The following is a 14,870-nucleotide window of genomic DNA, read 5'->3' as shown; positions in this document are numbered from 1 at the left end:
AGTCTCATAAAGAAAGGGCATTGAGACACTTTTCCAACAACAGGACTATTAAACATTTTTTGACAAGAATTTTTTTTCTGGGGGGGGAAAAGAACCAAAATCTTTTCACTTGTCTCCAAATTAATTTAGCAGTGCTTTGGTTAAATCCTTTTCTGAGCAGAATCTTGTTATTTGTTCATTTATCTGACCTTAAAGTAGGGATTATTTTCATAGATTCATAGATTCACAGAATGGTTTAAGTTACAAGTGACCTTAAAGATCATCTAGTTCCAAGCTCCCTGCCAGCGGCAGAGACACTTTCCACTAGACCAGATCACTCAGGGCCTCATCCAACTTGAATCCCTCCATGGAGGGGTGTGATGGTTTTAAAACTGTCTTTTTGATTTTTCTTCACAAAATTCAAGCAGAGAAAGTGAAAGAATGTAAACAAATCACTACTGGGTGTAAGACAGCAAAATAATGATTATTCTAAACACTTCCATTGGAGAGGTAGAAATGTTTAAGAACTACTACTCAAAACAAAGTTGGGGCAGTCTGAGTTTGGGCAGTTCTTGGCTTGCTTGCTGGGCTTCTGTCTGACTGCTGCTGTTTCTTTTCTGGTTGAAGATAACATACTGACCTTGACAAGCTAAGTCTAACAGCTTCTCTCCTTCTTGACTCTCTGCCTTCTGCCAGGGGTGTCTGGGGGGGGAGGTCCCTTGGGGGAAGCAAAGGGAGCTTGGTTGTGCTTTTCTGTTGATTGTACATATTTGTAAATGTTGTGAATAGTTTATATTTGTACATATTCATTGCATTTCATCATAGATTGTAGATTTGCTTGTAAATATAGCTTTCATTTTCTTCCAGACTGAGCTAGCCTGGTTATTGTCGGTGTGGGATGGGGATTTCAGCTCTCACGCTGTTACAAGGGGGCATTCATAACCCCTCCCTTCAGCAACCTGTTCAAGTGTCTCACCACCCTCACTTTAAAGAATTTCTTCCTAATATCTAGTCTAAATCTACCCTTCTCAAGCTTCAATCCATTCCCTCTTGTCCTACAAGCCCTTGTAAAAAGTCCCTTCCCAGATTTCTTGTAGGCCCCCTTCAGGTACCAGAAGGTCACTATAAGGTCTCCCTGGAGCCTTCTTTTCTCCAGGTTGAACAACCCCAGCTCTCTCAGCCAGTCCCCATAGGGGAGGTGCTCCAGCCCTCTGATCACCTTCAATGTCCCTCATGCTGGGGCCACCAAAACTTGATGCAGTACTTCCGGTGGGGTCTCATGAGAGCAGAGTAGAGGAGCAGAACCACCTACCTTGTCCTGCTGGTCACATCTCTTTTGATGTCCCAGGTCATGGCTGGCCTTCTGGGCTGCAAGTGCTCATGTTAAGGTTTGCATCAACTGACACCCCCAAGTCCCTCTCCTCAAGACAGCTCTCAAGCTACTCCTCACATAGCCTATATTTGTGCTTGGGATTGTCCTGACCCAAGTGTAGGGCCATGCACTTGGCCCTGTTGAACTTCATGAGGCTGTCCAAGTCCCTCTGGATGGCATCCCTTCCTTCCAGCTTGTCAAAAGGACCATCACAAATGGACCACCACAAATGGTGTCATCCTCAGACTTTCTGAGGGTGTACTCAATCCCACTGTCCATATGGTTGACAAAGATCTTAAACAGCAGTGGTCCCAGTACTGACCCCTGAGGGATGTCACTTTTCACTGGTGTCCATTTAGACATTGAGGCATTGACTGCAATTCTCTGAGTGTGGCCATGCAGCCAATTCCTTACCTAGTGAATGGCTCACCCCTCAAGTCCATACTGTTCCAGTTTGTTGACCAGGATGTCATGTGGGTACAGTATCAAATGATTTACACACCAAAAAAAAACCCACAAAACCCACCACCACCACCAAAACCACACAAAACCAACAAAAAAACCCACCCACAAAACACCACCAAAACAAAACCAACCAAAAACCCAAACTTGTGAAAAAAAAAAACCAAACCTGCTTTTTTATTTTTTTGATAGCTCAAAACATTTTTAAACAAAGTTAGGCAAGACTGGCAGCTAACCTCCCTAATATCTCCATCTGCACAATCAACACTTTGTATCACATCCCATCCTTGTATGTTTGCCACACTTGCTGAACAAGGCACAGCACATGCTGCGATTATAGAGAAACTATATATATAGTTCCCTTAACAAGTAGCCAACAGACAGGTGAAGTGGTCAGTCAGTTGGCATCCAGTAGGCAAGCCTTACATAGCTGAACCTTGCTTTTCAACTTGTAGACCAAATCAACAGCTTGTTGGCTAAGTGGATACTTTCCACACTTGTGTTGAGAGAACATAATATCTATGATTTTTTTTCTCCATTATCAAATTCATATTGGCTAATAGGTTCACAGTTCGTCACAGTATCTGACAGACTCTGACCACACAACCTTTGTTTCCTTATGAAGCCCAGAGAGAAAACACAAAACCAGAGATACTGAATTTATGAATACTTACACAAAATTAATAACTAAAAAAAGTCATGAATGCTACCAAGCTAACTTTATGACATGTTAATGTTGGTAACTTTTTTTCAGTATTTTATCAAGTTTGGTAATGCTTCAGTCATCAAATCATAGGAAGATTTGCGGGTTGCTGTTTACAAGGCCTTTTCAAAGTGTTACTTTCCTTTAGTCTGGTTGTCATTGTTAGAGCTGAGCAGTATACTTAATCTTGTTGATACTGATGATTGCATTAGAAGGCAGTTAAGATTTTAATATTAGCTGTGGTAGAGCTCTGTGCATAATGATGAGCCTTAATCACATTTGAATTAGTTCACTTCTGCTGTTAGCAAATTCTCCCTCTTTGATGCTTTCAGACTACTCTACTCACTAACTGTGGTAGAACACAATTATTCAGTGTCTAGGGATGCCAACAAACATATCTTCTCCAAAAAGAGAAAAAAATCCCTGAAAAATAAACTAATAATTTTGCTAGTGGAAAGAAAAATCTGATAATTTCACATAAACCATCACAAAGAAGGGGCCACTAGCGGCAAGCAAATCCACTATGCTTAAAGAAAATAAAATGCTATCTCCCCAGTTACTGTAAATTATTGTAGTTAACAGAATGGTCTGGATTTACAACACCTGAAGATACTGTTCTTATTCTTAACAAAGGAGTGACAACTGAAGACAACAATTTACATGTTTATAAAGAGGTATAGCACTTCATACAATGTGTATAGCAAAAACATTGAAATAGAATGTATAAAAAGATTACATATAAAAAGGTAGCATGAACATGGAATATAGATGTTGTGTAAGTATAATTTATTACAGATATCGATCTTTCACATTAGACACAGCAAAAGAGAAAAAAAACCCCACATTTTAAACCATCATGATTGGACTTCTGGTAATGCAGTCCTTCTACACATTAAGATATTTTTGATTTGTTGTCACATCATGTTTACATCTTGGATCTTTGTTTTATAGGAGCATGTGTACAAACCTGCGATAATACTGTCCATTTCAGTATAATTAAGAATATAAGGAAAGAATGTAACAATGAGTTTACTATTTGGGGGTATAGATAGAAAACAAAATTCAATATAAGGGTGATTATTTGGGGTTTATTTTGGTAAATATGGCAAATGCAGAAGCGTAAATTTTTTACTAAAAGCTGTCTAATAATAAAAATTAAAAAGGTCACTAATCCTTTTATCTGAGAACTTAAATTTGATCTATAAAAATTAATAAAATTACTGCAATGTTCTGAAGCTTTAGTTCTACAGCTACCTTTTCTGAGGTTAGATACACTATTTCTTTCTGTATCACTTGTTACTTGTGACTAAAAGCAACCCACAAAAAAATGTTTATTGTCCTCTCAGTTTTCATCAATGAAAACACCATTAATTTTCTTCCAAATTTTACATATTATCCTTCTCTTTTTTACTTCTAAATATATAGTTAATGTACTTACAATTTTATATAACTCAAAGTTTCTAAGCCTACAAAAAAAAGGGTTTGTATTTATAACTACATTTTATAGATGCCTCTGCTTCATTTATTACAATGCTTTTTTCTGCAAAGCTATCCTTTTATATCCAAATACATTTAAAGGTATTGTGGAAATGTAGTTTTAACTGAGAATTTAAGAAGCCTTTCTAACGGCATTTTTAGTCATTGAAGAATTATCACAGGGAATGCAAACAGTCTACGTTCTAGAGTTTACTGTCAGCATGTCACAAAATACCCAAACATTGGTCTTTTCCCTGTTTTGAGTAAACTGCAGTGAAAATCTATATTCTTAAACCAGGAATATCCAACAGCAAATGTCATTATTTTTTTTAAAAGCCCACTGGATAAATATGTATGACAAGCTGTGCTCACACAGCTCTTAGTTTAAAACCTAACCGTATCTCTGGTGATTTCCACCTGTGCATGCTTGGTGACTTGCATTTAGTAACCTGTAACAAAACATCAAAAAATAAGTATGCATAAGGGATGTTTCTAGCACCATGGGTTTTTTTCTTTTAATAAGAAAGGAAAAGAGAGATACAGGTTCACAACATGATACATAGCCTAAGAGCTTAAGGCAATTCTCAGTGCAAGGCATATATCATTAGGCATTGTATATAATTAGCTTTTGTTACCATCATCACACAAACAGGGAGTAGTTTTCCTGCTTCTTCTAATCCATTTTAATTAATATTATTAGTGTTACCATCGTCATTATCATGATCACCATCACAGCAAGATGCTAATTTTTCTATGCCCAAAGGCAAACAAGTCATTACTTATTCATCAACAAAATTACTTGTCCCAGATACAGAGGTAAGAAGATTTTTGTTAGGCTGGTCAGTGAAAGGACCTAGGGTCTTCCTACAATTGGAGCATAACAGGATCCTCCTGAACATTAACACTGTTATTAAATACTTTCATATTATCAAAGATCTACTCAAAACAGTGGTTTTGCCAGTTTAGTTCCTATTCTACAAGGAACACCTCAGTTGCAGTTGCAACGTCACAGCACAGTAGGTGAAAAATGCTTTTGGAACTGTGGTGAATGATGCCTACGCCCAAGGTTATATCCTAAAAGTGGCAGGACATGTTCCTACATGTTCATCTGGAACCCCCTCTCCCCTCTCCCTTCTGGAGTGGGGGGGTAAGTCTTGGCGCCACTTCGTCTGAGTAGACAATTTCCTGGGCCATTTGGGGCAAATAATGCTCAGGCAACATGCTCATGCTGGCTTTGTTTAGAAGTTATTCTCACACTATATTTGGTGAAACATCATTTCATTGGTTAATTGCTCTGTTTAACAAGGATGCTCACTGGACCAGTGTTCGTGCGGCAAATGTTAAATAGGGGTTGTTTGGTAGACCCGTGTCCCATGTTCCGTGCCTGGTATCCGTGCTCTGTGCTCCGTTTTTATATCCATGCCTGTTCCCGTGTGCGCGCCTGTGTTTGCCTTCTGCATTGTGTTGCCGAGAGATCCGCTTTGCCCGGGATTCGAACCAGAGTGTTCGGGTGCATCGCCGTAGACCGCTGCTTCTGCCCGACTGACCAGCAAGGACTGGCACCTTCCCAGCTGATCTCCTTAAATCGTGGAAAGGGTTGCCCCAGCTTCACAGAGGAGACACTTTTGGCTGTATCCTGTGACCGCAGCAACAAGGCTTTTCCCCTGGAGCGGCAAGCATGTTTTACACAGCGCACCCCACAAACTGGTTTGCAAAAGCCCCTGGGATTCACTGGCAATCTTCCAGGACCCTTTTGTTCCAAGAGGAGCCGCAACCACGTGGCACAGCGCCACGCGGTTGGCGCCATTTCAATTGCATTATTACGATACATCCGTGCTACAATTTCCGGGAATATAAAACAGTATCAAGAAAAGATCTCAAGAAATTTCTTCAGTTAGTGAGTAAGCTGAATATTTCTTCATAGAGTTTCTGTGGCAGTTTGTGCAAACTGCCTGTTTGTGGGCTTGCCGATCCCCAACACTCACCCCCCCACCTCATTCCGATTTAGTTTCACTTTCTAAACATATAGATTTCCTCAAACCATTTAAAGTGCCTGTATATATACATTCTGCAGAATTGATTCTTCCAAATGAATATTAGAATCTGTAAATATCAATTGTATATCACTTGTAATATAGTGTTAATAAATATTTATTAAGCCTTTATAAATATCTCCGCCGCTTATTTTTGGTGAGAATTTACATTTTACAACAGGAACAAATGTTAGGAAGGGATAATTTTTAAATAACCTTCTCCTCTACAGTAACACAAGCCAGAAGATAATGCTGCTATATAGATTGTTTTGCTGGTAACCTATGATGCTCTTTCCTGGCATAGTCAGAGAAAGCTGCAGAAATAAATAAGGATACAGAGCTCTTTTAGTTTCCCATGTTTCTCATAAAGGTTGACCATTTGAACTAAAATGGGGGAAGGACAAAAGGTCAAAAACAATGAGGCAAAGCAGACAATTATAGGAACAAAAAAAATCTATTAGGATACCTCATCTAAAGAAATGGCGTGTACAGACACTGAAATATCTTACAGTGCAGAATATCTTATAGTGCAGAATACAGTGCATTAATACTATGAAAAATGTATCCTAAGGGAAGCATCTTCACTTTCATTTTGCCTGTAAATCGTGAAATTAGGCTAACCGACAGTGTTTTATTCTTTCAAAACTGAAATCATAACGAAAGACTTGGAACCAGACACAGACTCCAGTTCTGATCAACCACTGATATAGTTAGTCTCAGGTAGTTAAAACTTGCGTTTAAAGAGCAGGCTATGTTTTTGTGCCCTGCATAATGGGGTCGAGGGCCAACTGCAAAAAGCATTTAATGTCCTCATCAATGGAAGCTGTAAGTTCTCACTGAAGGCACTTAAAAACATTTAATCTGCAAAACATTTTAACTTGCTGACCAAGACTTCTGATTAACAAAACAATCCCCCTAGTAACTGTGCAGATGACAAGGTCACAGTAACAGCCATGCAGTGCTGGGACTTACCATCTTGGTCTGTGGTAACTGTGATAGTTGTGAACTGCTTGGGAAAGAAACTCAGCTCTGAGACCCCATTCATGGCTTCTATTTCAAAGGTGTAGTTCACATGTGACACAAAGTCAAGCACCGTCACAGAGGAGTTGATGAGACCTGTGTGCCTGGGGATGAAACGGATACCTCCCCCACAAATCTCACACTGGCTGGCATCTGATCCACATTTCTTACAGATGACACTGTAAGTGAGATCTTTCCTTCCTCCAGTGTCACTTGGAGGGCTCCATTCCAACATGAGAGCTGTTTCATTAATGTTAAAAATCACATTCCTTGGAGCAGAAGGTGGCCCTGCAGGGAAGGAGAAAGCCTGGTAAGTGACAATTGTCTATCTTGGAGAAAAAAAATCAACATGAAAAAATTTATTAGTCTTCAGGCAATTATATGCAAATAGAAGCTAAAAGATTTATCTTTCAATAACAAATCCAATGCAAAAATTAAAAGTTATCTAAATATTTACAGTGTTTGAATATTAAGCAAAAAAAATAAATGGGTGAGATCATGAAATGCTGAATAATCTAAGCAAATCAGAATTCATTCAGGTATTATTTAAGGTAACATAAAAATTACTTGGGAATATCAAATCTAGACTTGATAACATAATTTGTACTAATACCTTGATCCTGTGAGATACTGAGGGAGAGTTTCAACCATAAAATTTATTTTCTACTTTTATGTCTAGTTTTTTCTGATACTGTTCTGAAACATCTTTTATGTTTTATAAGATTCAATTCAGCTTTAGAATAACTGCAGGAGGTAAAATTGTTTCTATTAGTTCTAGTGTCAGCTATTTTTTTTCATCCTTCACTCTCTAAGGATTTCCTTGCTGCTGTCCATTAACAGAGTTAGGTAACTACAGGCCATTACTATTAGGCACAGGAGATAGTTTACAGGTTTTTTTCTTTCCCACCTGGCACCTAACTGTAATGAAGGCACCATATGCCCAGAATTATGCCCCCAGATACCAGCAAACTTGTCCCAACATGTTTGGGTAAGTTCCCCGCTTTCCACCCTCCTTTCAGGAGAGGAGGACAAAGGCCCAGGTGCCAACCTGTCTCCTTCAGGGGTAAACAACTGCATGCATCCATCGCATGGCATGCTCATGCTCTTTCCATCTAAGGGCATAATTCTAGCTTCATCCTTTCTACAGGTCGAAGCAGGTTGTTGACAAGTGTGCCCATTGGCCAGATCCAGCCTCGAGAAATCTGTAAGTACTACTCCATTTGTTTACTACTTTGATCTCTCCTTTTGCTTCCTCTCGCTTTGGCTGAGCCACAGAAGCTTGCAACCCCAAAGTCTTCTCACTCCCACATGCAAGCGTACTAGAGGCCTCTGCACTGCAGACAGAAGCCAGCTCACTGAGCTGCTCAAGGAACCAGCAAAGAATGATCCCTTCACCGAACCGGTGTCGTAAGCCCAGTCGAAAGGACTGAGGAAGCCCCGAGAGAGGGTAAGCTCTAGCCCAGAAGGGGAAGGACTAAGCCCAAGCCTGGCAGTCCAGATCTGCTGCAAGCTAATTAAGCAGCCATACGCAGAAACGCATCTTGCGTGACCTCCGCCGTTTGCAGGAGAGAAAAGGAGACGTAGCCGCTCCACAGCTCTGTACCATCAGAGGAAAGCATCCAGGATTTCCCCAAGGGAAAGAGAGAGCGAAAGATAGCCTATCCATTGAGATCAAGGCAAAGACTGCAACATTGTAATCTTAATGGAAAGCAGTCGCCGAGATCCAGCATAGTCAGCCCACTTCGAGCCGAGCCGAGGGGAAAACGTTGCTTCACTGCACCCCCCACCGAAACCCATCTGCGAGATCGGAGACGACCGGCCCCGCCTACTGGGAACTGTCACCTCCCTGCGACCGTGGGAGAAGGAAAGCAAGCCACCCCTCCCCGCGGCCGTGGGAGGAGAAAGCAAGACTTGCCCCCGCCCATGGAGGAGGGGGGAGAAAGAAAGTCGCCGCCCGAATGGGACCAGCCCTGGGCAGACAAGCAGCGAGCCAGCATAACCTAGTAACTTGCCTCACTACAAAGAAAGACAGAATGTATCTTTCCCTGTGTGCAACATTCAGTAACATTCTATTCAAAGCGCCCACGCATAGCCGCGTGATATTTCCAGCTTAATTTGCCTCATGATAACATTATAAATATCTCTGTACATAGCCGCAGCCGCAAGCATCTTGTCAAGTCTCCATCTAGTAGATAAGCGGTGGAACTGCACCCTTTTGTTCCCTTAATTAGAAACTAATTCTGTAAATATTATAATTGGGTATAATTGTAAATACTGAACCAGTTATGGACTATATTTTTGCAACCATGCATTCGAATCAATATATATGTGGTGATTAATAGTTATTCATAATTTTAATAATTAATAAATAGTAATTTTCATAATTCCTATTTCATAATTCATAATCAATAACCATCATCCTCCATCCCTAATCATCCCCCTCCCACGACACTAACAAGCATTAATGTAACAGTGAAGACATCAACTTTGAAAGTAAAAGGTCTGAAAGGATGGCTGCAAAGCTGAAGGAAAAATAATTCTTGAAGACTCTGGGGAGGGGTGCAAAGATAGTCGCTGTAGGCAGAGCATAGGAAATCTCTCAGCTAGCAAGCAGGTAGTAAAGCTCTCTGTATACTATCAGCCAAAAGTGAACTATTTTGCATAGATCTCACAGAATCTCACAGATGGTAAGGGCTCGAAGGGACCTCCAGAGACCATCAATAAGATTAGCTTCACTATAGTCAAGGTATGACCAAAGTTCTAAGGTGTTAGGCTAGTCCACTGTGTAGCATCATGTGTAAATCATCTGAAGCTTTATGTATCAGCTTCCATAATCTGATGGAAGAACTTCATCACCTAGCGATTTTTTTTTCTTTACATGGTGAAGGAAAGGCAGAAATTGTTAAAGGAAGTCTGAAAAATCTTATCTCCATTTCTTACGATATTATTCTTCCACAACATATTTCAACCAAGCACTTATGTGATTTTCAAAAATCATATATAATGCCAAGATATGCCCATAAGAATTATGTAAGAAAGATTTGGCAAAGTGCAAGGCCTTTTACTCTAGGTTTTGATACATTTAAGATGACTGTGGTAAACTCAGCTAATGATCTCTAGGGTTTTGAGCTGAATGAGTTGAGTAAGCACCATATTCCCAGCTCTCAACACAAAATCAGAGTGAACTTGATTTCCTTCACCAATGGTTAACAGAACTTTGAAAATTTTCGGCTTGCTTTGCAGCTTTCTAGATTTATAAAACCTGCCAACAACACTTATTTATAAAGTTTTGATTAAGACTCTGTTCCAGCTTTGAGTGAGCTTTTCATTACTTCTGGGCCTCTTAAAAGGGCTGAAAGACTACATGAAACATTTGCAAATGGCATCAGCTAATTCTTACACAGAATGTATTTCACCCAACAAACTGAGTGGCACAACAAATCTAAGACTCAGATAATTAAAATATCATGCCCTTTATAAAAATTTTAGGACAATGAGAGAAGAACTAGAGAAACAAACAAACAACTATATTAATCAACACTCTTGTAAATTCCAGACCTAAAACTTATAATTTCTCCCAAAATGATGATCAGAACTTTGTATTGGGAAGGAAAGAGATATCCTCTTAAGATTTCCTGCACAAATTAGGATCTCAAATCTAGAAAGTGAAGGTTGTTAAATTCATGATTAGGGATTTAATCTTCAGTTGTAAGAGAAAACACGAATTCTTATACGTTCACATTCACATTTCAATGAAAAGAGAGAAGATTATCAATTATGTTAGAAGTGTCTTAAAGTATATGGCTGTCCACCTGCAAATACTGCAAAAGAAATCAGGCACACTTTATACTTGGGGCTCCTCATGCCAATTTGCATGACAATTAAATAGCTTTTTAATTGCTGTTAAATTATGCCAGATAAACTGATTTCATGGAAATATTAAGCTGTAATGACATGCAGTGAATCATTTACTAAGATTTAGAACTTGGAACAAAGACAGACAATTAATTCTATTCCTCAGATTCAGCTAAGCTATGTGTCACTAGGCTTTTATGAATGTGGCCTGATTGCTTTGTTATCATTTGTACATTATACAGATTATTTGACACACTGGAAAAACTTGGCAGCAACTACCGTTCTGCAGATATCTGTGTGCAAAGCTCTCAGGGACTTTTTAAGGAAAACAAACACATTGGTGAAAATGATGGATCCTTTCCTCACAGCAAATTTCATGACTTTGGATTTATGCAAAAGAGTAAAACACGATTCAGATGGTTAAGAATCAAAAGATATGCAGCTTTCCTAGTTCTTAGATGAAACATAGCCCAAATGTGAGCAGTGTCTTTTGTTTCATTTACAAATTATAGTGTAAAAAGTATTTCTACATTTTCTGCAGAGTAGACTGGCATTGATGTCTTACAGAGTAGCAGTATAACTCCAAAAGCAATAAAACTGAGTTTATACCTCATGCAATGATTAGCACCTCATCTTGGTTTGCATATTGTCTCCTGTGAAGGTGAAGTGCATTTTGCCCTTTATGGAAAGAGAGATGAGCTGCAGAAGTTCAGTGAGGGCAATGCAGTATTTTAAACACTATAGAGCAATGGCTACTTGGAAAAAGCCTTGTTGTTTTTCAAGTGAGAACAGTCCATTACGGACCATTGGACTCTTAGAAGCGTGTGTTATTTTGACTATTGAATTTACATAGAAGGGCAAAGAGTAGCCATTGTCTTCTGAGAATACTCAGAGTCAACATCTGCCTGTGCTCTTTGTGTTTGTATTTGCTTTTTTATATACATATATATAAGCAGCATAGATAAGTAGTGTCATGATGTGGAACGCTGTATTATATCTTTTCCTTTTCAGAATCATTTGCTCTCTTTCTGTGAGGCAGGCAGGAGGAATGGAAGCCAATGATTGCAAAACAATACTCTTAAGTCGAATGTAATGATAAATCACAAAGAAAAAAATATATATAAGTAACTATAGAGGCAATAGAGTCAAAGGCTTAAAGTATGTTGTTCTGTTTTGCTGCTAGAATACTGTATTGACTCTTAAAAATAGAGGCTACAGTTTGTGGTAAAGATTACCAAACAAAGCATAACTTTCATATTTTTTTAGAGCATAACATGAAAATAGATGCATTCTGATTCAGATACCAAATATAAGCCTGTGTGCCTTGAACCCTGAAAAGATGGACTAATGCATCCAATTACATTATCATGATAGATGTTAGATTTTATGTACAGAGTAATCAGACAGGGGATTAGATATGCTATTTGTCGCTCACTGTGTATGCAGAGAGATCACTGACAGGGTGCTTGCATATGGCAAAGAAATACAAAAAGGAGAAAGACCAGCAGTAAGAGATTGATACCAAGTGCAAAACAAATGAAAAAAAAAGCTAGGTGAAAGAGATTAACAATATATTCTAAGAAAATTTTCGTCTTATTAAAATTAGATTTCTATTATGCTTTTTTCCTTGTGCACACTGTTCTTTTACAGTTATATGGAGTAAAAATGTACAACTGTACAATTTTTAAAAAGCAGAGTGTATGCACTGTCATAGAATTAATGAAATTAGATTTGAAGCTTATCTTGAAAAAAGTGGATGCTTGAAGCTAAACTCTTAATTTCATAGTCTCTTAAATCAAAGTTCTAACTTTCCATAATGCTGCATATGCAAGTTTTCCAGTATTGAGGAAACTTACAGAGTGAGGAATAATGTCTAACCCTATACAGGAATGAAAAGAGAGAATAAAGTAACTACCTATTGTAGGCATATTGCTTTGCAGGACTTGGGGAATCAAATAAAATAGGTACAAATGCAGATAGTTCAAAATGCTTGAATTTGAATGATTTTTTAAAGGGAGTTCATTATTCATTCTGTGTTAATTCAAGAACAATTCTCATTAAAAAAAGTTGCAAGAAAAATTTCCAATCTCTTACATCACATCTCACATCTCAAGATCCAAATATCCAAATGAACATCCAAAAATGCAGATCTGCCCAAAAATGGTTTTGTGGAAAGGGTATATTCTTACTAAACAGCCTTTTCTCCCTGTTTAGTGTAACTGGTGCCCCACTGAAGAAAAAAAAAATCAATCAACTTCTACTACAGTAAAATTTAGACAGACAAATTAGAAGGGACAATCTAAGCCACTCATATCAATATCTTTGTTTATTAAATTTAAATTAGTCACATCTGTACAGACCCACCAAAGGCAGTGAGCTTGTATTTATTACAGAAACCTAATTGTAATAACTGAGAGCATAATCTGAAAACAGTGGGGCTAAAGATACAACTTGGTGAATAAATTGACCTGCAGATTCTTCATTACTGCTGATGTGCAAAAAGATAAGAGCATAATCTGCCTGTCAAGAGCCTCAGTGTCATTTGCTGAGCTTTCAATTAGTGAAATAATCATCATAGATATAAGATGAATACATCTGCTGTTACATTCAATGAAGTACTCACACCTTGCAATCTAGGCTAAATAAGAAACAATGCAGTGTGGCAGTGAACCTAGAGCAAGGCAGAAACTAAAACATAGTTCACTTTCTCCTTTATTTCATATTTCTTCCAAATCAGGGTGAAACTGGTACCTCTGCTGTGGCTGATTTCTTCCCTGTTTCCACTCATTCAGTCACTTGGGCTGACATCCTCAGCATGAACGGAAAGGTCTAACAGCATGTCCTCCCCTGACAGTTTTTGGCCAAAGCAGCTCTCTACAGTCTGCTTTTGTTTGGAAAGCATCAGGGTGTTGTAGCTACCTGCTCCCTGATGCCACAGGGATCTCATGCTTCTCCTAACCTTATTGATACTAATGGCCAGTAAGGCTTAAAATTGTGCCCTGAAAGATAATTATCAAAACATAATGCCGTGTATGAATAATTTTTTTTCTGAGAAAAGCTGTCTTCTGGAGAAGAAAAATCAATTACTTATAAATAATATGGAATCACATCTGTATAACACATGACTGAAACCATCTTTCTAAGCATGAAATTGTCAATAGTACAAAGGATGTGTGTTAGTTCTGTGCATAATTTTTTAATGGCCTGTGCCAAGGGCATTCATTTAAGTGGAATTATTTGAAATTACTATTTTCTTGTGGGAAGTCTGGAACAACATTGTCTATTCCGACACATATTTTGTGCAAAAAGACAGGTCGATGATGTCTTGCTCTAAAGGGAACTGACAACAGATTGTGTGTATTTGATTGGGCTGCCTCTCTGAACCCTATGTTCTTTAAGTACCTGGAGGCTGGTACTTATCCTTGCCCCCTGTAAACTCTGTGGTTAGATTAGACAGCTTTCTGCTAAGTGCCTGGGATCTGAGGAATGCCATTTTTAGTGACCATCATTCCCATGTAGTGGATGGGCAATGTCTTGGTCTATGTAATGGCTTGAGGATTACTATGCTTTTGTAATCATCTCCAATCAATCTGGTATATTCCAAATTTTCCCAGTATACTACCATTTGGAGAGACTAGCATCAGTACAGGAGGTAGTTCAGTTGTGTTAGCAGTAGTGTTAGTAGTTCAATTCTGTTGGCTCAGTTATTTTTACATGATGTGGTCTTACACAGTGTAAATATACCAAAATGATGACAATACACTAATGGTTATTGTAACAGTACTTTGGGTTTATGGTTTTATCTCTTAAGATTTTCCTATACTTAGTCTATTAAAATACTTCATGCATTTAACATGTTGATTTTTAAAGAATTTTCTCAACAGTGACCTGAAGGGTCAAACCCCAAAATATGTCCTAGCCCAGACAATGGGCTAAGCACCTGCGAATGTGCTAACCTGGACAGTTCCTG

The 14,870-nt window shown here is 38.6% G+C and overlaps 1 protein-coding gene across 2 annotated transcripts in view; it reads right to left on the bottom strand.

Annotated features, from left to right (window-relative positions):
* The window catches only part of LOC128974830 (ephrin type-A receptor 6), a 604,268-nt gene that overhangs the window by 271,006 nt on the left and 318,392 nt on the right, over positions 1 to 14,870 (bottom strand). For both annotated transcript variants that reach the window (XM_054391568.1, XM_054391575.1), the window contains one exon: positions 6,998 to 7,333. In XM_054391568.1, coding sequence (XP_054247543.1) covers positions 6,998 to 7,333 — 336 coding nt within the window. The remainder of the gene's footprint in view (positions 1 to 6,997; positions 7,334 to 14,870) is intronic.

Source organism: Indicator indicator, chromosome 1 (genome assembly GCF_027791375.1).
Source record: "Indicator indicator isolate 239-I01 chromosome 1, UM_Iind_1.1, whole genome shotgun sequence".
NCBI lineage: Eukaryota > Metazoa > Chordata > Aves > Piciformes > Indicatoridae > Indicator > Indicator indicator.
Note: the sequence above shows the minus strand (reverse complement) of the source record. Positions and strands in the feature narration are given on the sequence as shown.